Source organism: Eumetopias jubatus, unplaced genomic scaffold (assembly GCF_037043125.1).
Source record: "Eumetopias jubatus isolate StellerSeaLion01/CBP00866 unplaced genomic scaffold, mEumJub1_p1.0 scaffold_7, whole genome shotgun sequence".
NCBI lineage: Eukaryota > Metazoa > Chordata > Mammalia > Carnivora > Otariidae > Eumetopias > Eumetopias jubatus.
The window spans coordinates 80702755-80727911 of NW_028274813.1; the positions used below are offsets into that span (position 1 = coordinate 80702755).

The 25157-nt window shown below is 34.7% G+C and overlaps 1 protein-coding gene across 1 annotated transcript in view; it reads left to right on the forward strand.

Moving 5' to 3' along the window:
• The window catches only part of SPRED1 (sprouty related EVH1 domain containing 1), a 114961-nt gene that overhangs the window by 64608 nt on the left and 25196 nt on the right, over window positions 1–25157 (forward strand). The window contains exons 3-4 of the mRNA XM_028119488.2: window positions 11739–11907; window positions 15261–15310. Of these exons, the coding sequence (XP_027975289.1) occupies window positions 11739–11907; window positions 15261–15310 (219 nt within the window). The remainder of the gene's footprint in view (window positions 1–11738; window positions 11908–15260; window positions 15311–25157) is intronic.

The window sequence follows — 25157 nt, forward strand, 5'->3', positions numbered from 1 at the left end:
AAAACTGTTCTATTTGAGGAATTTTACAATTTCCTGTCATTTCTATTTTATTCCCCTCTCCTTGCTCTTAGAGTGTCGTGCTTACTCTATCACTTTGTTACACCAGTTTTCTCCCAATTTCACTAGACTCCTTCTGGCTTCATTATCTCCTATTATTTTCTTTTTTAATCCAATCTAAATTTTTCTTGTCAGTCATTCAAACCACTCTCATTCATATTTCAGTCTCCAGTATGTGATGAGTTTTTGGCTTACCTTGCACTAAAGGAACTTATTGATTCCTACATTATCAAAAGGGAATACTCCCTTTTTAAAGGTGAGTCTTTCATGTAACAAGTATTTATTGAGTAGCTACTGTGTGCTCGACATATTCTATGCACTGGGGATATTTAAATAAACAAGTCCCAGTTTTTAAGACAACATTCTGGTGAGGGACAAAAAAATATTATAATAAATAAACAAAATAAATAATATGCTAGACAGTTCTAAGTGCTGGGGGAAAAACAAATCAGGGAAAAAAGCGGTAGGGAGTTTTTTGTAGGGAGGTTTGTTAAAACTTTAGATTGGATAACCAAGGAAGGTTTTACCGAGAAAAAGTTACCTAGGTAACAGTTGAGTAAGATTTCTATTTGGATAAGTCCTCATATTTTAGTTTATATGTTTGGATTTTCAAATCTTGAGTATCCTTAAAGTAGAATTAATCTGTAATTTTGGCTAATATTTTATGCTACACTATGTAAGATCTTGAACCTTTTGTGGACTTGGTGAATGGATTCAAATAGTGCAACAATAACAGTTATAGACCTAGGAATTAGTGATTCTTCCATTTATTCAAACAAATGTTCTTTGTTTTTGATTCTGTTTCATTCTTTTCATCTGTACATTTCTCCTGTCTTGCCTGTGTTACGGCAGACAAGGCTCCTAATATTTTTCATGGCCCGGTTTTACCTAACTTTCTCTAGCTTCTGTATTGCTTATTATACTGAATTTTCTACAACCTGGGTCTGATATTTAGTAGTTTCCCAAAATTTCCTTGAGACAATTGTTTCCTTATCTCAACACAAAAACTTATAAGCTGGTCACTACTCTTTTTTTTTTTTTGTCTTGAATTTATCTGCCTGTTTCCCAAAGCAGTCCTTTCCATGATGTTGCCTTACTGAATTATTCATTCATGATTCACCAAAAGCATGCATTGAACTTACAGAAATGCCTTCCCCTCTTTTACATTAACTAAATAACTGTAAAGATAGCATGTTAAAAGTTTATGTGGAATAGAGAATGTAGGCAGACAACTTGCTATTCCTGAGGAAATGAAAATGGGAAGGAACGGTTGCCTTTTTATTGTCGCAGGTAAGTCACAGATGGAAAAATAGGAAAACTGAGTTAGAGAAAGAACCTTGGGCAAACCAGTTTTCCTGGGAAGGATTGGAATGGAAGAAATGATAATAACATTCATCTAGTCCAAAATTACCAATTCATTATTATCTTTAGAAAAGATAATAAATTGTACTATTAATGGCTTTTCTGTATAGCCATGAATTTTGTGACTTTTCTCCCAGCAGTTGTTTTACACCAGTTAATTCTTTAATATTGCCAGTATTCCTTGAAGAGAAAAAAAAGCCTGCCTGTTACCATTTCTCTTCTCTTTCTTCTAGAGCCATGCAATAACTTTCTTGAAAATTAAGATCTGGAATATGTCCCACATTACCTTTCTAGTTGCTTTTATCTTGTCTTTTCAGAAAACTTCAGCTTAACACTTGCTTCATTCTCTTTACTGATTATATTATACTTCCTCTTTAATATTCAATTATTAATTTTAAAGTAATATTTCATTGTTTAATGATTGATTTATACTGGCTGATTTGGTCTGTCAGGCTCATCAGGATTATCTTGGCTTCATGTTTCTGTTTTATACCTCATTGTGATATATTGCACATCGCTTCCATGACATTCCAACTGCCATTAAACTGTTAATGATAGCTAATGACCTCCCTGATAGCTAAATTAAAGCCCAAATTCTTTGACCCCAAATTATTGACTTTATTAACTTTATAAATATTTCCTCACTACTTTTGCTTTATGAATCTAAATAGAATGTACCATGCCTTTAATAGATTACTTGATTGATATTATTCCTTTAATTAATCAACAGATATTTGAGTCCCTTCTATATGCTAGACTTTTGAAGTTTATGATATAATACAGTATGATGGTTTGATTTAGACTTCTTATATTAGTCTGCTTGGGCAGCCATAACAAAAAGCCACAGATTGGCTGCCTTAAAACAGTGGAAATTTATTGTAAAGTCCAAGATCTAGTTGCCAACTGGTTCATTTTCTGATGAGAGCTTTTCTTCCTAGATTTCAGAAGGATGTAATTCAATCCATTACAGTTCCTATTCAGTTCCACTGGTTTCTGTTGATTGCTAAGTGAATATTTCACTTTTTAACTAAGTTTTATGTAGTTTAATAACTGCTAATACTAGTTGTCCACTCATTAGTTGTCCTTACCCTTTTTTATTGGTATAACTTTGCTCACTCAGAACACTAAACAATGTCTTTTTTTTTTTTTTTTTTGGTCATTTGGGGTATCCTTTAAGCTCTTTCATGCAACTTATCTTCCTTTTGTGTAGCATTAGCTAGAACTTGAAAATAATGTTAAATGTTGATGCTAGTGTTGGCTTCTTGTGAATTTAATGGAATTTCTAGTGTTGCAGACACAAGTATGATTTAGCTGGTGCTTTGAGATGGCCTTTATTATAAGAAAGTGTCTTTAATGTCTCAGGTTTCCCTACCAGAAGTTGATACTCATTTTTTTTTGAAATCTAGTTTTGCAGATGTTCCATAGACTTTTTAATTGATATTTTTATTGTGACAATTATAGATTACCAATTTTTGTTGTAAGGAATAATATGAAGAGATCCTGTTACTTTTTACCCAGTTTTCCCATTAGTAACGTTTTGCAAAACTATAGTATAATCACAATCAGACTATATATTCACATTGATATAAACCATCATATTCAGGTTTTCCTACTTTTACTTGTACTTATTTCAGTGTGTATTTAGAACTATACAGTTTCACCATCCACAGAAAAGATACAAAACCATTCAGTAACCATAAGAATCCTCCCTCCTGTTACTCTTTTATAACCACATCCACCTCCTCCTTGGCCTGGCAGCCACTCATCTGTTCTCCATTTCTGTAATTTTGTAATTTTAAAAATGTTATATATTTGGAATCATAAGTAACCTTTCAGGATTGGCTTTTTTCATTCACTGCTGTTCCATGAGGGTTCATTCAGGTTGTTGAGTGTATCAGTAGTTTGTTCCTATTACTGGCTAGTACTCTGTGATGTCTTTGTACCAAATTTGTTTAACCATTGACTCATTGAAGGACATGTAGACTGTTTGCAGTTTTGTGCTATTGAAAATAAAGCTGCTCTGAACATTCATGTACAAGTCCTTTTTATGAATCTAAGTTTTATTTCTCTGGAATAAAAGATCAAGAGTGCAATTGTTGAATGTATGATAGTTTCGTAGGAAACTGCCAGACTTTTTCCCAGAGTGGCTGTGCCATATTACATTTCCATTAACGGTGTATGAACACTCCAGTTTCTAGGCATTCTTGCCAGCATTTTGTGTAGTTACTATTTTTTATTATAGTCATTCTGATAGGTATGTAGTGAGAGAACTCATTGTGGTTTTAACTTGCATTTCCCTAATGGCTAATGATGTTGAATATCTTTTTATGTGCCTATTTGTGCCTATTCAGTGAAAAATAGTTTCAGGTCCTTTACCTATTTTTCTCATTGAATTGTTTTGTTTTTTTTTTGATGTTGAGTTTTGAGAGTTCTTTATATATTCTAGATACTTGTCCTTGGTTGGGACATGTACTTTGCAGATATTTTCTCCCAGTCCATAGCTTTTCTTTTTATCTTCTTTTTTTTTTTTTTTTTAAGATTTTATTTATTTATTTGACAGAGAGAGAGAGACAGCTAGAGAGGGAACACAAGTGGGGGAGTGGGAGAGGGAGAAGCAGGCCCCTGGCTGAGCAGGGAGCCCGATGCGGGGCTCGATCCCAGGACCCTAGGATCATGACCTGAGCCGAAGGCAGACGCTTAATGACTGAGCCACCCAGGCGCCCCTTCTTTTTATCTTCTTGATGGAGTCTTGCAGAGCCAAAGTTTTAAATTTTTATGATGTTCAATTTATCAATTTTTTCCTTTCATTGATCATGATTTTGGTGTCAAGTCCAAGAACTCTCTTGTCTTTCCTAAGTCTCAAAGATTTATCTGATTTTTTTTTTTCCTAAAAGTTTTATAGTTTTACATTTACATTTTATATTTAAGTCTTTGGTCAAACTTGAGTTAATTTTTATATGTTGTATAATACTCAGGTCAAGGGTTGCTTTTTTTTTTTTTTTTTTTGCCTATGAGTGTCCAGTTTTTCCAGCACCATTCTAAAAGTATCACACATTATGTTACTATAACTATTTTGGAAGCCCTCCCTGTCCCTGTATATAGGGTAGTGATATCTCCCATTTTACTCTTTTTTCTTAAGATTATTTTCACTATTCTAGGGTCTGTGTCTTTCCATATAAATTTTAGAATAATCTTAACCTATGTCTACAAAAATCCTTACTTGGATTTTGATAGGAGTTGTATTAAACTTATGGATCAGTTTGGGGAGAACTGACATCTTTACTATGTTGAATATTCTAATTCATGAATGTGGTTTGTCTCTAGTAAGGTCTTTGAATTCTTGCATTAGCATTTTGTGATTTTTAGCATGTAAGTCCTATATTTGTTTTGTTAAGTGTATCATTTTTCTTAGAGCATTTGTAAACAGTATCGTGTTTATAATTTTGATTAGTACATGCTCATTGTATAGAGATGTGATTGATTTTTGTATCCTGTTACCTTGCTGAACTATGAGGTTTTTGGATTCCCTGGATTTTTTCAATGTAGACAATCATGTCATATACAAGTACAAACAGTTGTATTCCTTCCTTTTCAATCTGAATGCCTTTATTTCTTTTTTTCCATTATTGCAGTGACAAGAACTTCCAGTGCTTTGTTCAAGAAGAATGGCATTAGTGTACATCCTTGCCTTGTTCAGATCTTAGTGGAAACACATTCAGTCTTCTACCCTTGAGTAAGATGTTAGCTGCAGGGTTTTTTATAGTGCTCTTTAATGAATTGAGATAATTCTCTATTCCTGACTTGCGGATATATTTTATCATAAATGGGTGTTCAAATTTGTCAAATGCTTTTTGCAGGCAATTGGTATGATCACATCCTTAGCTTGTTGATATGATAGATTACATTGATTGAGTTTTGAATGTTGACCCAGCCTTGTGGCTTAGAATAAATCCTACTTGGTCATGGTGTATAATCTTTTTATATATTATTGGGTTTGATTTGCTACTATTTTTTTTTAAGTTTATTTACTTTTTTTTTAGTAATCTCTGCACCCAATGTGGGACTTAAACTTGTGACCCTGAGATCAGGAGTCACATTCTCTTCTGAATGGGCCAGCCACGTGCCCTGATTTGCTTCTACTTTGTTAAGGAATTTTTTATTTAAGTTATGAGAGGTATTGGTCTGTAGTTTTCTTTTTTGGTATTAGTATTTGTCTGGTGTTGGTATCAAGGTGTAAATACTGGCCTCATAAAATGAACTGGGGAGTGTTCCTTCTTTTTCTGTTTTCTGGGAGAGAGTGTGTAAAATTGGTGTTAGTTCTTCTTTAAATATTTGGTAGAATTCTCCAGTTAAATCATTTCAGTATAGAGAGATTTCTTTAAAAGCTTTTAATTACAAATTGAATTTCTTTAATGGTTATAGGACTATTCAGGTTTTCTTTTATCTTGATTGGGTTTTGATAATATATGATTTTTAAAGAATTGGTTCATTTCTTCTAAGTTGTCTAATTTATGATTGAAAAGTTGTTCCTAATATATCAATTATACTTCTAAAGGCTCAAGATCCTTAGTGCTGTCCCTTGTTTTCGTTCCTGAAATTGGTGATTTGTTTGTTCATTATTAATTTGTCAGTTAATGTTTTCTTTAAACAGCATTTTGTTTCATTGATTTTCTTTCTATTTTCTTTGATTTTTATTTCAGTTGATTGGTTTCTGTTTATTAATATTTTCTTCCTTCTGCTTGCTCTGTTTTTCTTTTTTAGTCTTTTTGGGAGGAACTTCAGTTACTGATTTAAGACCTTTTCTCATTCCAATGTCCATAGCCTTTTGAAAAGCTTCAGTTCACTGTAATGCAAAGGTTTGGATTTATAAAGTTTAACCATGTTTATTAAGTTATTCAAATCTTTTATATCCTTTCCCTCTCTCTCTCTTTTTTTTTTTTTTTTGGTCTAATTTAGCTCAAAGGCTGAAGCTCTCCACCTGTCATTATGTTTTTGAATATTCTTTTGTTTCTAAATGGTTTTTGTGTTATATAAATATTGCTGTGTAAATTGATTAATAAAGATTCATGGCTGTTAAATCCTCAGATCATTGAAATTGACTCCTTCGGAGTTGTGTGGTCCCCTCTCCAAATTATACAGATCAGTAGAGGGAGAAGAGAATTGTTTAAGGTTTTGTTTTAGTTTAGCAGTTTGAGATCTAACAGCCTATGGGAGCTTGGGAAAGAGCCAAGTAAAGAAGCAGGGGTTATTGCCTGTGCCCAAGAATTTTATGTTGTTTGTGCGGCCACCAGGAGTTAAAACAGTGTCTTAATTAGAAGTCAGTGACTACAGTTTTCTCCAGTTTCTGCTGGTAGTAATCCCTTCTAAATTTCTCTGCAGGGGATAGTCTTCTTGATGATGGTCTTTATATCTCTTAGAGGTGCTGAAGGAATCACAGCGTATCTCATTTTCTATTCCCTTATCCACTTTTACTTTTATTTCCTACTGATTCAGTTTCTCTGATTGTTATAGGTCTCCAGTGGTTTTCTGTTTACTTTTCAATCGGTTTTGATTAAGTTATAGTTTTTTTTTTGCTAGGATACTGGCTATTTCACTTACTTTTTCAAATTTGGGGGTATAAAATCTTACACTGTATTCCTTATTACTTTCTAAAGTTTTGCTGTGCTTTCAGTTTTGTTCCCCTTTCATTCCTACTACTGTTTATTTGTTCTTTAAAGAAAACCAATTTATTTATTTTAGAGAAAGAGTGTGCAGAGGGGAGTGAAGGGCCGGGCTGAGGGAGAGGGGAGAATTTTTTTTTTTTTTTAAGATTTTATTTATTATTTGACAGATACACAGTGAGAGAGGGAACACAAGCACGGGGAGTGGGAGAGGGAGAAGCAGGCTTCCAGTGGAGCAGGGAGCCCCATGTGGGGCTTGATCCCAGGACCCTGGGATCATGACCTGAGCCGAAGGCAGACGCTTAAGACTGAGCCACCCAGGTGCCCCGGGGAGAGAGGATCTTGTGCAGACTCCACACTGATTATGGAGCCCGAGGGGGGGCTCAATCTCAGGACCCTGAGATCATGACCTGAGCCGAAACGAAGAGTCTGATGCTTAACTGACAGTGCTACCTAGGTGCCCCTGTTTATTTTGCATTTATGCCTTTTTTGTTTATCCATTTCATTTCTTTGCAAAGAGTCAACTTTTAGCAAGAATAGTATAAGATCTCCTGTACATCTTTTACCCAAATACACCAAATTTTTTCCCCAAATATGTCAATTTTTTAACATTTTGCCATGTTGGTTTTGTCATTCTCTCTCCCTCCCCCAGCGTGTGTGTGTGTGCACGCGCGCGCGCACACACACACACACACACACACTTGTTTCTGAACTATTTGAAATAAGTTGCATATATTCTGCCTTTTACCTCTTAGTACCTCAGTGTATTTTTCCTAAGAACAAGGATATTTTCTTAGTCACAGTTTAAGTATCCTATTTAGGAAGTTTAACATAACTATGGTGCTTTAATCTACAGTCCATGTTCCAGTTTTTTCAACTGACCTAATAGTGTTCTTATAACATTTTTGTACCTTCCATATAAGATCACATAGCACTTAGATGTCACATGTCTTTATTCTCCTTTAATCTGGAGCAGTTCCTCAGTCTTTCCTTTATGACATACATATATTTAAAGAGTGCTGGCTCCCTCCCTTCTGTTGTAGTTGAACTGCTGTTATGTGAGAAACACTGCCATTATTCCTTCTGTTCCTTTTTAAAAATGTCTAAAATCCAACTCAGCTCAGAACATAGCATTAAAGACAAATTTTTATTAATAGATAGTAAAATTATGTATTTGATAATAATACAGTTTGATATTTCTTGGTGTCTTTATAAAGGATACTAGCTTTTTATATCATCCAGAAAACTAAATGTGAAGCAACTGTTTGAGATACCAATTATTGATTTTGGTTAGAAGTAATCTAATTTGAATTTGGCACTTTTAGTTCAAAAATGAAATGATTTTTCCTTGGAGTCAAAGATATTTCAGGAAGTTACTAGTGAAAACATTCAAGTCTAGTTACCAACTATACTACTTCTTAGATAATACAATTTGTAAACATGTAATTATCTATTTGTAAGGTAGCAACTATAATAAAGTACATAGTAGTTTGAAAGTACATATTTAATGTTACTCTGCTCTCCCAAATTGTTAGTTGTTATTAATGAAACAAAAATGCACTTGTACCCATTTTTGACTTGGTCTATTTTAAGTACTTTTGGCAAACAGTCCAGTAATTTTATGATGGGAGTTTTGCTCTATATTTCCCAAAATAGCTTGGAATATATCTTCAGAAGTTGCAGTTATTTAGTGACTGTGGCATTTTCCTTTTCCCCTCTCTATAAAATACCCTAGAATTTCTTTCAGAAAAAGGAAAAACACTGGAGGTTGAAATTTTTCACTGCCTTTAGAATCTGTTAACTTTAGCTTCTCAGAATCTCTCCATAAGCTCTTTGAGCTCCTAATTTCTCCTCCTTCTTTATTAAAAAAGTCTCTTCTTATAAATAATGATCTAGTTTTTCATAGCGATTATTGTATTGTGGATTAGTGGTGTATCTGATGATTGACATCACCATTACCACTACTATTTATTGAAGCTTTACTATGTGTCAGGTACAAACCAATGTTAAAATTTTACTGCTTTTTAAAATACTCATGCACTTAGCTTTATTGAAATCTTTATTTCTCCGTACAGCTTCAAGTTACTGTCTCGTATTATTTTATTTCACAGCACAGATCTAGTGGTAACATTCTCTCAGCTTTTGTTTATCTGGGAATGTCTTAGTTTCTATCCTACTTTTGAAGGACAGTTTTGCCAGATAAAGGATTCTTGGTTGACTTTTTTTTTCTTTTAGTAATTTGAATATATCTACCCACTGTCTTCTGGCCCCCAAAGTTTCTAAAGATAAATCTGCTAGTAATCTTTTTTAGGATCCCTTGAATGTGACGGTTCACGTTTGTCTTGTTACTTTCAAGATTCTCTCTATCTGAAGTGTGGCTCTCTTGAATTCATCTTGTTTGGAGTTTGTTGAGCTTCTTAGATGTTTATATTGATGTCTTTCATCAAATTTACGAAGTTTTAAACTATTATTTCTTCATGTATTTGCTTGGCCCCTTTTTCTTTTCTTTCTGCAGCTCCCACAATATGTGTGTTGATTCTTTTTTTTTTAAGATTTATTTATTGGGAGGGTGGGGGGGTGCAGTGCAGAGGGGCAGAGGGAGAGGGAGAGAGAATCCCAGGCAGACTCCATGCTGAGAGCAGAACCTGACACAGGGCTCAGTCTCATGACCTTGAGATCATAGAGCCAAAATCAAGAGTCTGATGCTTAACCAACTAAAACACCCAGGCACCCCTATGTTGGTCCTCTTTATGGTGTTCCACGGTCCCTTAAGCTGTTTGCTTTTCTTTAACTTTTTCTTTTTGTTATTCAGACTCAATAATGTCTATTGTCTATTTTCAAGTTCACATATCTTTTTCTGCCTGCTCAAATCTGCTTTTGAATCTCTGTAGTGAATTTTTTGTTTCATTTATTGTGCTTTTCAGCTCCGGAATTTGTTTCTTTTTAGATTTTTTTAAAAATTTATTTATTTAATTTTTTTGATTCAAGATTTTTTTATTATTGTTAATCACCATACATTACATCATTAGCTTTTGATGTAGTGTTCCATGATTCATTATTTGCATCTCTTTATTAATACTTCATTCTGTTTGTACATTGTTTTCTTAACTTTCTCCTTAAGACAGTTTTATGGGGTTTTTTTTTTTTGGTTTGGTTTTTTGTTTTGTTTTTAAAGATTTTATTTATTTGACAGCAAGAGATAGAGAGAGGGAACACAGGCAGGGGGAGTGGGAGAGGGAGAAGCAGGCTTCCTGCAGAGCAGGGAGCCCGATGTGGGGCTCCATCCCAGGACCCTGGGATCATGACCTGAGCCGAAGGCAGACGCTTAACGACTGAGCCACCCAGGTGCCCAATTTTATGGTTTTTTTAAGCCTTGGTCTAATAGATCTGCCATGCCTTTTTTAGGCACAGTTTCTCTTGATTTTCTTTTTTTCTTACAGTGGGAAAAGGAAAAAAAATGAATTTACTGTTTGTTTGTGTGCCTTGAGCTTTTTTGTTCAACATTGAACATGTGAATCTAATTATGTGGTAACTCTGGAAATCAGATTGTCCCCCTTCCGCAAGATTTGCTTTTTTGCCTTTTTTTTTCTTTAAATTGTTGTAAGTTGTCTCTGTGCTCAGGATCTGCCTGAAGTGTAAATTTAGGTCTTCTCATGTCTTTTTTGAGTATTTCCTTGGGTATGAATAGTCACTTTCTAATTTTCCCCATGAATGTGATTGTTTTTGACTGTCCTAGTCTTTAATGTCTGGCACCCCAAATGGGAAAAAGTAAAAAATGATAGATAAAAAAGGATGCTGATCCTTTAAATAACCTGGACATCTCTTCCTTCTGTTGAGGAGGGACTTGCAACAGTAAGGGAAGGTGTAACAATTATGGTTGGCCTCCTCTTTGTCTGCGCCTCTCTGATCAAAGTCAGCCATCAGTAATCAGAGCATAGATCACCGATATTTGGAGGACAGGGTCCTTTTTACCAACCCTGGCTCCTGTGAGTTGTGCGCGACCTGCTCCAGGAACATGCTGTGCATAACTCCCTGCCATGGGGGATGGGTAGCTGCTACTGTACTAATGCTGAGATTGATCAAAATTAACCCCAGTTTACTGTGTGTGTGTCTTCCCTTGGGAGTTGCAAACCTTCTAACAGACTAAGGAGTTCCAACATAGTTCTTGTTTTTTTTTCTTAAGATTTTATTTATTTGACAGAGAGAGACAGTGAGAGAAGGAACACAAGTAGGGGGGAATGGGAGAGGGAGAAGCAGGCTTCCTGCTGAGCAGGGAGCCCGATGTGGGGCTTGATCCCAGGACCCTGGGATCATGACCTGAGCTGAAGGCAGACCCTTAACGACTGAGCCACCCAGGCGCCCCCCAACATAGTTCTATAAGACAGATTCTGCTGCCAGTGTAATTGTTGTCTAGGTGGGGAGAAAGTTTCCTTCTTACTTTGTCATCTTCCCAGAATCCTCTTTTTAATCCCATTTTAAAATTTCTGTACTGAGTGACTTTATGAAGTAGATTAAGTAGCAAGACCTCTATATTAATGGTGGGGGAGAATGCACTTACTGAAATATAATAGCTCTTATTCTCACTTCAGTTTGTATTTAAGAGCTACATTAGATTATTTGATACATGTATAGTAATCTTTGGCATTTAACTTTTGGCAGGTGGTTTTGGAATGTATGCTTAAAAAAGACCTCATTTACAATAAGGTCACTCCAACATTTCACCACTGGAAGATTGATGACAAGAAATTTGGCCTTACTTTTCAAAGTCCTGCTGATGCTAGGGCTTTTGATAGAGGCATTCGAAGAGCTATAGAAGATATTTCTCAAGGTAGGTTTTCTTGACTATTTTCTTAATTTGTTTATCATATATAGTAGAGTAGAGTGATTTTAAACAAGTCAGCTGTTGTGATGTATGTGATTAGCTTTGATAGCTCCCTGTAGGCAAAGGTAAAATAATGGGTTTTTTAATGTTTTATATTTGTCACATCATAATATATACCACTTATGTGTATTTTCTTGAACCCATCAATAGCAGCCTTCAGATAATGCAAATAAGTAGGAGCGTGAAGAGGGAAGGGTCAGAACTTTCAAAATCCTTGTGTGTTGTTATATCAGTCATATCCTTGTGTTTTGGTCATAAAAAAAAAAAGAAAATTTCTAATCAAATATAGTTGACCCTTGAACAACATGGGTTTGAACTATGCCAGCCCACTATATGTGGATTCTTTTACAGTACAGTACCATAAATATATTTTCTCTTCCTTATGATTTGCTTGGTATAATGTTTTCTTTTCTCTATTTTATTCTAAGAATATAGTATATAATACATATAACAAACAGGGTATGTGTTAACTGTTTATATTATTGGTAATGCATCAGTCAACAGTGGACTATTGTTAGTAGTTAAATGTTTGGGGAATCAAAAGTTGTATGTGGATTTTCAACTTCATTGGGGCGGGGCAGGGGTTGGGGCCCCTAACCCCTATATTGTTCAAGGTTCAACTGTATTTGGTTATTAGAAGTTTTCTCTTTTTCATATGTAGACTCCATTTTTCCTATGGCAAACCTTTTCTTGAAATTCTTAACTCTTTACCTGATTTTATTATTGAGGATTGGTAGAGACCACAGCCCCATTTATCTCTTTGTATATTTTGCCGATCTGCTAAGATTATTAACTCTAAAGCTTGCAGGAAAGAAGAATATTTACATGTAAGACTGGCCTCTGCTTAATTAAGCAAAAAGAAATCACTTTAAAGCCCATTTCTTCCCCACACTGAGGTTATAATTAAGACTTGATTTGTTTTTCTAATTAAGAGGAAAATTGTCTCTATAAATAGAAATCACCTTCTATATAAAGTAACTGAATCAAAATATATTAGGCAGAATTGTGATTTGTATATTTTGAAGATAACATTTTAATAGGAAAATTAGAAGAAATGAATGAGCTGACCATAGGCAAGAACATGGAAATGCTTAGTACAAATATGTACTGATAGTGCATGAAACTGTGCTTAAATAATTTATTTAGCTATTTTAAAAGATTAGAGATTGGTAAACAATCAATGATTTACAGTTCAGAAAAATTTCTGTGGAATAGTAGCATTCATTTTATCTTTATTATAAGAACCTGTAAGTTCTTTCTAGATCATTGTTCTCAATGTTGGCTACACATTTCAGTCACCTGGGATACTTTGAAAAACAGTAACTCGTCCATACTCCGCAGACTATTTGAATCTGTCTGCCTAGGGAGGGGAGCTGAGGCATCCATTTTTTTTTTTAAGTTCCTCCTATTTCAAATGTGATGAAGAATTGTGAAATGATTATGAATTTAGAGGGGAAAAAGGTTCCTGAGATTCTCTAGTAGTGGTTGTGGTTCTCAAACCAGTGCAAGAAATAAAAAATACATGAAGCCCTATGCCTCATCCCATAGATTCTGACAATATTGGTTTGAGAATATACTGTGGTACCAGTATATTTTCTAAAAGTTCCCCAGTTGATTCTGATATTTAGCTAGTATTCAAGAACCAGTACTTTAAAAAGACATTCATTAGCCATGCCTGCTGGAATTTTAAATTTATTTTTACTTTTTTTTATTAAGTTTTTATCTTCATTCCAGTATAGTTAACATACAGTGTTATATTAGTTTCAGGTGTACGGTATAGTGATTCAACAATACTGTACATTACTCAGTGCTCATCATGATAAGTGTATTCTTAATCCCCTTTACATATTTCACCCATCCCCCAACTACCACCCCTCTGGTAACCATCAATCAGTTTGTTCTTTATAGTTAAGAGTCTAATTCTTGGTGTGTGTGTGTCTCTCTCTCTCTCTTTTTCCTTTGCTCATTTGTTTTGTTTCTTGAATTCCACATACAAATGAAATCATATGGTATTTGTCATTCTCTGACTGACTTTGCTTAGCATTATACTCTCTGGCTTCATCCATGTTGTTGCAAATGGCAAGATTGCATTCTTTATGGCTGAATAATATTCCATTTTGTATGTATACCACCTCTTTTTTATCCATTCATCTATCGATGGATGCTTGGGGTGCTTCCATAATTTGACTATTGTAAATAATGCTGCAATAAATATAGAGGTGCATGTATTCCTTTGAATTAGTGTTCTTGTATTTTTTTGTGTAGATAGTGGTGTGATTACTGGATTGTAGGGTAATTCTATTTGTAAATTTTTGAGGAACTTCCATACTGTTTTCCACAGTGGCTGCAACAGTTTGCATTCCCTAAAGTGTTATTACTTTTAAGCCCATACTCATGTCTCCATAAAAGCATACTTCTTTCACTAGAATCAAATAGATTGGGTTTCACGTTTTAAAGAACAGTTTATATATGTGGAGGAGCCTATGAACTCCTTGCCAGGTAGAATAGACTATAGTACTAATCTTGTTATTTTTGAACATTTTTAAAAACATACTGGTTAGTGTTATTACCAGCCACTGTATAGACTTTCAACAATCCCATTAAATTTCTCTTACTTAGTCTTCCATGACAATAAGAATAAACTATGCAACCCTTTCAGAAGGACAGATTTCTCCTCATCTCCATGCTAGTATATCTCTCAAGGGTAGCATAAACTCAGAATAGTTTGCTAAGACATCCTTCCTTATTAATTTATTGAAACTAAAGGCACTCCTGAACACCATGAAAATGTACAGAGAGACACTGATACACAAAGATCAATAGCAACAGCTGGCTATTGGCTGTCAATAGGGGTTTAAGGCCTATTTGTTTTCTTTCTTACAAAAGTACCTAAAATCTTAGTTTGGGGTGTTAGATACTGTTTTCTGGGTAAGAATATTTAGAAAATTGAATAAATCACACGTGGGTAAACACCAGGGGAGTTGTAATGTGTATACCCTGCCTAGCAGTTTGAGTATTTTAGAACAATCAGGGGTAGGGCTTACTAGAGATAGTACACTTTCACAGAAAACATTTCTTTAGTAAATAACTGGAAATATACCTGTAGAAAAGGAAAATAATCACTTTATTCTCCTAACAAAGGGGCAGGTATGAGTGGCCAACATTGGACTTATTGCCAGGCAGCCCAGAATGATCTCTGATCAGTTCTACAGGATTATAATGATTTAATCAATTATTCAATAATACTAAAACCTAAGACAAGAATTCTTTGCTTAATTAACATCTACCTGTTTTCTTAGGATGCCCAACATTTAAAAATGAAGCTGAAGGAACAGAAGATGACTTACAAGTAAGTAGTTTGCCTTGAAAGGAATTTCTGAACATAAAGGATAAGGAGGAAATCACTAACCTTAATAAAGAAACAACTTATGTAAATTTCTAAGAAAATTTCTCAGACACTGTATTTGTCAAGAAATACAGAGAAACAGAAGCAATAGGATGTGTGGGCATGTATATAGGTATGCATGTGTTATAGAGAGTTTGTTTTTGGTTTCCTTATGTTCGTTTGTTGGTGGTGGTGGTTGGTTTTTTTGGTTTGTTTTTAAAGGAATTGGTGAGTGATTGTGGGGACTGACAAGTCAGAAATGCACAGGGTAGGTAGGCAGGCATGTATGGCAATTTTGACACGCTTTGATATTTCAGTTTTGAGTTGGAAGGCAGTCTCGTGGCAGACTTCCTTCCCTTTTGGGGGCCCCAGTCTTTAAGTCTTTTCAGAATGAGACCTGTCTTCTTTATGGAGGGTAATCTCCTTTACTTTGAATATACTGATTTAAATGTTAGTCACTTCTGAAAATGCCTCTACAACATTTAGACTGGTGTTTGACTGAATAGCTTGGCACGATAGCCTAGCCCGGTTGACAAATAAAATTAACCATCACATATAAGCAAGGTACGTGTATAAAGAATTTACAGAAAGGGAATTGCAAATTGTTAATAAGCATATATGAACAATGGTAAGCAGCAGGTAGTGTAAATTAACATTTTTTAGTTACCAAATGAAGAAAGTTTAAAAATTGACACACACACACACACACACACACACCCACCCACCCACCCACCCACACACCCACACACCCCCACCCACCCGGGGCCCTCTGCTTCTCCCTGTTCTCTTTCTCTCTCTCAAATAAATAAATAAATAAAATCTTTAAAAAATAAAAAAAAAATTGACACTGCCCCATACTGTCTCTGTCTGTGAGATTGACAGATTGATGTCGTGCTGGAGAAAATGTGGATTGGTAGGTTCTTTCTAGAAAGCAGTTTGGTAATATGTATTAAAAAGCCTTAAAAACAGAAACCTGAATGCCTGTTGATCTAGTGAACCAATTTCCAGTAATTTATACTAAGGAATAGAGATGCATAAAGTGTTTTTTGTTCGTTTGTTTTTTCTTGCACAAAGATTTTTTATACACAGATTTTTGGGTGTGTGTTTTTAAAGTATTAATAATACTTAATAAGCTATTTAAATATTAAGAAAACCTGAATGATTGAAGTAATTAAAGTATGTTTTTATCATGCAACCATTAAACATTATTAATTTGCTTATACTGAGTAATAAAAATAAAAATTATATGGTGTTACCACTACTTCACTGAAATGTTAAATATTTTTGTTTATTACTTTTGGATTGTGGGATTCTGAGTTATATGACTTTCTTTTTAGAACTTTTCCAAATTTTCAGATGCAGTAAGTATTAATACTTCACAATAATATTAGAACATAGAAGAACCCAAATTTGTCTGTATACCTAGTATTAATAATCAGTTATTCATATTACTGTAAAAATAGTTGGAACCTAAAGACATGGCAGAATGTTTTATGTGCATTTATTTTTTTTTTTAAGATTTTATTTATTTACTTGACAGAGAGAGACAGCAAGAGAAGGAACACAGCAGGGGGAGTGGGAGAGGGAGAAGCAGGCTTCCTGCTGAGCAGGGAGCCCGATGAAGGGCTCGATCCCAGGACCCTGGGATCACCACCAGAGCCGAAGGCAGACGCTTAATGGCTGAGCCACCCAGGCACCCCCTATGTGCATTTATAATCAGAAAATAAAAATGTTTTTATTTTGGAAAATTTGAGAAATATAGCAAATTTTAAAGAAAAAAAACATACGTATGCTACCATCCGTGATAACCACCATACATATTTTTAAATATAGCCTTTGGGATTTTTTCCATACACAAATGCACATACACATGGGTTATTGTAATATTACACTATAGTCTTTTTTTTCACTCAAATATATATATATATATATGTCCTTAAATACTTTTTCAAGTTTATGATTTCTAATGTTTTTATGTAATTTGTTTTTTTGTAGATGTATCTTAATTACCAATCCCCCTGTTGTACATTTAAGAATCCTTTGTTGTGTTTAAATATATGAATCTTTTTATTTTATTTTTGATTATTTAAAAATACAGTGAGTTGCAGTTAATTAGATAAAAGAAATAATAAAATGAAAATAATATTTTTTACTTAAGTCTTTAATGAAGTTACATTTTGTTCTGGTATCAGTCAAAATATGAGGCTGGAAATGGGAAAACATTTTCTGGATTACTCCCTGTGATGAAAGTAAATTTGGTTAAAATTCAGTTTCAAAAAGTAGAGTCTCGCATACCAACACTGTTACATAATGGCTATTATTCATTTTAATATTCTTCTGATTCGGTTTCACCTCATTTCTTTGTATACCATTATGTAAAGGAAAAACTGCTATCGGACATAATTGTTTGCAATACTCTGTGCATATAACAGTCAATGGATTTTGTAAAAAAACCATTGTTTCCATAATCATATTTGCTACTAGTACTGTATATGTCAAGGCTTTGGTATAGAGTAAAAAATGGGGAAGATATTAATGAGGAATAATAAATTTTCGTCTGCCGAAGCAGACGAAAGAGTAAAAAGTTAGGATGAGGAGGCGTCTAGTGAAGAGAATTACTATATAACGAAAAGCAAGAGTAGTTATTCTGTTAGCTCTTTGGGGTGGCTGCTTCATAATAGTGTATCTTCAGTGTCCTCAGTCCAAAATGTTACACACACAAACCCCTAAAAGAGTTATTTATATTTTAGCTTCATTAGAGTCTAAAGCACTTGCTTGGTTTTTTATTTTCATAATAAAATAGAAAATATGCAATGTCAGTAGAGACTGCAGTAGTAGGCTTCCTTTTATTTATTTATTTATTTATTTATTTATTTATTTATTTATTTTTAAAGATTTTATTTATTTATTTGACAGAGAGAGACAGCGAGAGAGGGAACACAAGCAGGGGGAGTCGGAGAGGGAGAAGCAGGCTTCCCGCGGAGCAGGGAGCCCGATGCGGGGCTCGATCCCAGGACCCTGGGATCACGACCCAAGCCCAAGGCAGATGCTTAATGGCTGAACCACCCAGGCACCCCGTAGACTTCCATTTAAATGTAATTTTACTAAGAGCAATTTTTATATCAAGGTTTAATTCTTGGTTTTACATTCTGTAGTGTTTTTAAAATAGATTATTAACTTATATTCCTTTTGATAGAATCTAATTCTCCCCCCTGAGTGTACATTATGCTTAGTTGTTTCTTAACAAAGAGACTTAATGATAGAAGTGACAGAATGTGACTTCCAAGGGTAGGTCATAAAAGACATTGCAGCTTCTTTCTGGTTCTCTTGAGTTACCTGTACTAGAAAATGACTACTGTCCTGGGTAGAGGACACTCAAGCAACCCAATGGAGATGTCTGTGTGGTGAGGAACTAAAGTCTTGTGACAGTAACAGTGTTAGTGAGCCACCTGGGAAGCAGGTCATTTACTCCCAAACAAACCTTTAGATGACTATAGCCGTAGTTGATGTTTTGATTGTAACTTCATTGGAGACTGTGACCTAGAACCTATTAACAGGTAAGCTGTTATTGAATTCCTGACCTGCCGAAATTATAAAATGTTAAGTGTTAATTGAAACCTCTGAGTTTGGGGGTAATTTGTTACTAATACAGATTTAGGTATCCATAAATGTGGTGCTACCATAACAAATACTTTAAAATGTGGGATAGACTTTGAACTTGGACAGTAGATGGAAAGCTTAATATCAAGCCTTTGACAAGACTGCCAGTAAAGGCTTAAATGAAAATGAAGAAAACCATATTGGAAACTGGCAGAAAGGTTAGTAACACTGTCACTTGCAGTAATATGGGTCTTAGAAAATGTATCTAATGAGCTAGGTGATCTAGCTAAGGCGATTTTCAAGCTAAAGGTTAAAACTGTTGCTTGGTTTCTTCTTTCTGCTTATGGTAAATAGGGCAAGGAAGGGCTCCTAAACAAAATGGAGCCAGGACCTGCTGGTTTGAAAATTCTCATCCTCTTAGTGTATCAAACTATGCTAAAATTAGGAAATGGCTTCCAGGCAAAGATCAAATCCAGGGCACTCTCAGAATAGCTTTGTCTAAAGATGAAGCCAAGTGTGTGATTTATAAAATCCTTTCTTAAGACCTCAATACAGATCTAAGGTATGCCTCCAAGGACCTTTCAATCAAAGTGATAGAGCTTATTATCAGATTAGGGTGTCCCTTAGCAAAAATTTAAAGTAGAGAAGAGTTTATTTCAGATTTGTGACTGTGCTTTTTTGTCTTAATAGTGTGAACCCCGATAAGAATCACAAGAGACCCACAGTGTTTTCAAAAGAGTTATTTTGGCAGAAGTATCACCACCTTGGACTGAAGAGTGACCCTTTAGATCCCCAAAATTCTGGTAGAAGGCAGGTTAAAACATTCTATACACATGTATGTAAACATGGGCTGCCTTTCATAAAATGGAAGGGTGACTCAGAAATCAGAGACCAAATCTTCAAGGCCAGAGCCAAGAGCCATGGAGAATTATTCCTAGGTCCTAAGTTCTCTTCAAGCAACTTGTAAGATGTTTCTACCTTGATTTCAGAATTACTTTGGATCAGTGACTCCATTGTGCGTCCCATTTTCTTTTGTACATGATGGTTTTCCTCTGCCTATCCTATCTTTGTATTTTGGGTATGTGTAGGGCAGATAATTTGTCACTTTAGTGTCCAGGTCTTCACTTTGGGAGAAATTATACTCAGAGGATTGTACTTAAGAAACTATACCTGAGAAGTTTCATCTGTCCGTGGATCTATTTAGATCACAACATCCTCTATGAGAAGTTGTTGCTCTAAAGGAATAAGACTTGGGGGAGTCTTGGGAGGGGGTGAAGTGTATTTTGTATATGAGAAAACTGTAAATTACTTGTCCAAAGAGTGGTGAACAGTAGTGGTTTTAAAATATGTCCACAAATTCTTTCATACTATTGGCTTCACTCTAGTCTAATTCCCCTCTCTTTGAGTGTCACTGTACTTAGTGACTCACTTCTAACAAATAGAATGTGAAGGAAGTAAGGGTAGGTCCTAAGAAAATTTGTGGCTTCCATCTTGCTCTTTCTCTTGGATCACTGTCTTTGGGGGGAGCCTGCTACTGTGTGCAAGGACACTTGAGAGGTTCTGTGAAGAGATTCATGTGGTGAGGAACTGAGCCCTTGTTTAAACAGCCAGCAAGGAAATGGGTTGATCTTGGAAGAAAGTCCTCCAGCCCCAAACAAACCTTCAGATAACTTCAGCCCTGGATATTACCTTTACTGCAACGTCTTGAGGGACTGTGAGCCAGAGCCATTCAGCTAAGTTTCTCACTCACAGAAACTGTGAGATAATAAATGTTTGTTCTTTGAAGCTGCTCTTTTATGGTAATTTATTGTGCAGGAGTAGCTAACCAGTACACGAGCAGGAAGGGAATATGATGAGAACGAAAGCTAACATCTGTAGTCATGTTCTTTAATCCTAATCTTCATCAATTCTCAGTTTTTTAGATGATCTCTAGCTTAGGCTAAATTCTGTCTTCCAATAGAAGAGTGTGTTGTATCTTGGTTTTATAGCCCTTTTATAACTAAGAATATGTTCAAGTAGAAAAAAAGTCATCTTTATTGTTTAAAAAAGTCTGACCTGATTATATAATACATTAACCTTAATTACATCAAGAAAGGAGTGGGGAATACTGAGGTGCTAGCAAATATGTGAGATAAATTTTTCTAAACTTCCTATTTGAAAATTTTTTAAAAGAATCGATGTCCAGAATTAAAACTGCCAAAGAAAACTCTTAAATTTACTGTAGTGCCATTTATTTCATGATATGCCAAAGTTTTTAAGTGTCATTCTTATTTTGGAATATATTGGAGGTTATAAAATAATTTAACCGCTTTATCAGAAATATTTTGTTGTTTTGTAATTCACCTATGGGCTTGGCATGACTAAACATTTTGAAATTATTTGGAATACAAATTGGCTGCGATTTATAGCAGTAATTATATCAGGTTTACTTTATTGGTGATTATTTGCAAAGACAAGGAAAATGGTTTTTAAAGAATAACCATTATCTAATTTTTTTAATCCCAAAGAGGTAATGATTGTGTTTTATTTAGATCATTAAATGTCTTGAAGTCATTAAATATCAGAGTGGAAATCCTCTCCATTTTAAGTATTTATTTATTTATTCAACAGTTAATTTGAGCACCTTTTCTGTTCTAAAGCTATACTAGACATTTGGTTATTTGTTGGTGGGCACCTTTCTGTTTCCAACAATTCAGTGTCTTTATCAGTCATCCTAAATCAACAGGAAGAAGTCTACCTTTTTATTTAATATCTGTCTTTGAAGAGTTAAATAAAACACATCATTTGGATTTAAAATCACATCTTGCTCATCTTTCATCCCTGATGTTTTTAGTACAGTGCTGATCATACCTCAGTGGTACCCAAGAAGGGTTTTTTAAAGAAAAACCTTCACACTTAGGATTTTTAACCTTAGCTGTAAAAAGGTATGTATGTTGTTTTCATTGGTTTCTTTCTTTGACTCTTTTAAAATGAGCCAGTTAAGGTTTGTTTTTATTTTGTTTTTTAAATGCTAGTTCATATTTGTTATAAGATCATTTTTACAGTGTTTCTCCAACCAGAGAGCAGCTCTTGTTCAGATATGCTGGATTGGTTAAAAAACAAAAAAGCAAAAACCATTAAACTCACCTCACAACAGGCTGTGGTTCTAAGAGGAAAAGATCTCAGATTTCATGCTTTTGGGAAGAAGAAAGATGACACTTAATTGATCCGAAGTGAAAGTTGTCTTATTTTTTCTTTTGGCCACTGAGAAATACTTGACTAACTTACTCTTTTAGAATTTGATAGTGTCATTTCTGAGCCAGAATGATTTAAGAGATTATGATTTACAGTTACTGATTAATGTAACTTTGCTTTAACAAGGGGGATAGGAATTGTTTATTTACTAATTTTCAAAGGTGGGTAACATTTTAATAGGCTCTATATCTGAAAACTAAGTGGATAGGCATTATCATTCTTTTTTAAAGACTCATTTACTTAGAGGGAGGGAGGGAGAGTGTGAGTCCTCAAGCAGAGGGTGGGGCAGAGGGAAGGAATCTCCAGCAGACCCATTGAGTGTGAAGCCACAATTGGGGGACTCAGTCTCACAACCCTGAGATCATGACCCAAGCCAGAATCAGGAGTCGGATGCCCAACCACCGAGCCACTAAGGCACCCCCGTGGATAGGCATTATTTAACTAGCAAATTGTTGTTATGTTAGTGTGACTGTCACCATCCTACATTAAGTACTAACCCATAGTTGAGTTCCCAAAACTTTAGTATGTTTCAGATTGAGTTTTGTTATGTAACAAGGGAGCAAAAGAACTGTATAACCTTTTTGCCTAATGGTTTTTTATTTACATTTTTTTCTTGACTCTTAGACTAATACATCTTCAAGTAGAATATTTGGGTAGTTAGAAAATTATAAAGAAGAAATCAGGAATCATTTATTCCTCCCCAGAGATAACTGCTATTCTGCCTAGGTTTTTCTTTGTTCTTTCGTATTGTATTCAAATACATATTTATTTTATTTTTTTTTAAGATTTTATTTATTTATTTATTTGACACAGAGAGAGCGCACAAGCAGGGTGAGAGGCAGAGAGAGAGGGAGAAGCAGGCTCCCTGCTCAGCAGGGAGCCTGATGAGGGACTTGATCCCAGGCAGACACTTAACGACTGAGCCACGCAGGCGCCCCATATTTCTTTATTTTAAAGTACCAAAAGAATCAGTCTCTTTTCCATTTTGATTGTGTGTGTTGTGGGGGGGTGGGTATTTTAAAGATGTTATTTTTAAGTAATCCCTGTACCCAGTGTGGGGCTCAAACCTATAGCGCTGAGGTCAAGAGTCTCATGCTCCATGGACTGAGCCAGCCAGGCATCCCTTGATTGTGTTTTGAAAGGAGATTTGTTTGTATTGGTGATGGTAGTGATGGTGGTAGTTGGAATTTAAGTAGTATAAATCCTAAAATTTGAACCCACAAAGTCTGACTTCACAGGTTTTGCATTTAGCCATTATAATCGTGTAACTGTGCCATACAATTTATTTAACCATTCATGTTTTATTGAACCTTTACTTTATTTTCCAGAGCCTCTTACATTAATTTTTGTTGGAATTTTTCCAAATGTGACCTTAGGATAAAATCTTAGAAATAGATTTACCAGTTACAGGATTATATACATTTATATAGTTACGAGGAACAATGTAACTGCTGCTTAATAACTAAAAAACAAATCAACAGACAATAAACAGTTCCTGAAAACCTAACCCCACCTTTAAGTCAAACTAACTTAATAGAAAAGTAGTTTAGTTTGCGTGTTGATTAACCTAGGGTAGAGGACTTGTTTTCTTTTTTCTGTTTTTGTGGGACATTATGTCTTGGTACATTTCTCATTCCTTCCATATTGTTTCATCACTGATTACTATGTTCAGATTGCTTAAACAAAATTCTGTATGTGCTATTAGTGTTTTTAGACAAAGCTCCTAGACAAATGCAAGATAAAAACTCACAGATTAGTGTATTCTTACTCTTAAACTAATCAAAGGAACTGAAGAAATTTAATGAGCAGAATAGGAGATAATTGTGGTCAAATCTAAAATGAATTGCTACTGGGTGCTACACCAAAATATTAATGGTGATTTTGCTGGGCTTGTGGAATTGTAATTTTTTTTCTGTGCTTCCCATGTTTGCATAATTTGAGTATATAATTTTAAATGCCAAAAGAATAGCACTTTTGGTAGCATTTTTAACATATGCAATGATAAAATATAAGACTTCTTTATCAAAGAACGTTTTAAAATTCTTCCATCATGCTAAAATTAACTAATAATATAATTACTAAAATCTTCTCTTGTTGGATATAACTCAGCCATACATTTTCAAACCTGTGTTTTGTGATATACAAATACAATAGTAAAGTTCTTGAGCAGTAAGTAGACTGATAACACTTTTTTCACACCTGATTATTCATTGGGAATCATATATTTAAAAAGGTTTGTAGAACAACGCTAAGTTGTCTCTACTCAGAATTATACAGTAGGAAGGGATAAAGGAAGGAGAGAAGCAAAGTCTGTTTCTATTTTCTCTGTAGCTGTCATCTATCTAGCCTTATGTTCTGATAGAGAGCTACAGCTGGAATTATTTTCTTGCTTTACCCAGCATCCTTTTGCCTCTACGCATAAAATTGCTATAGTAGTCTTAGAAAAAGGAAAAGCTAAACAATCTCTTAGCAACCATAGGAGAATAATTATTATACCAGCCTCTGAGAGTGAAGCAGATTTCCATTGTATATTAAATATTGGCATAGGTTACTATATAGATAATACAGATGAGCCTATGCCAGCACAATACTAAGAGCATTGAATGTGGGTGTATATGACTGCTATAGATAATTTTTTTAAAGCTAGAGATCATGCAAATGTATGTAAAGTCTTTATGTATATCATGTGTTAAATTTTCTGCTCTTGTGAAAGATTTTTGGCATTTCCCACCACCTAACTTTAGAATATGTCCATGTTCCCATAGTAATTGTTACTTTTAAGGGGTTGTAATTCAGTTAAAAACATTCAAATTTGACTAAGCCTGAACACTTTTTACTCAGTTGTATCCAGCTTAAGAAAATTTTGGTTATTACTAATTTTAATTATGGAAATAGTGCAGATAATGTTTTTGGAAAATAATGAGGTATTTTTCTTATTTGACAAATAAGATTGGCAAAGATTGGTAGGTGGTAAAGC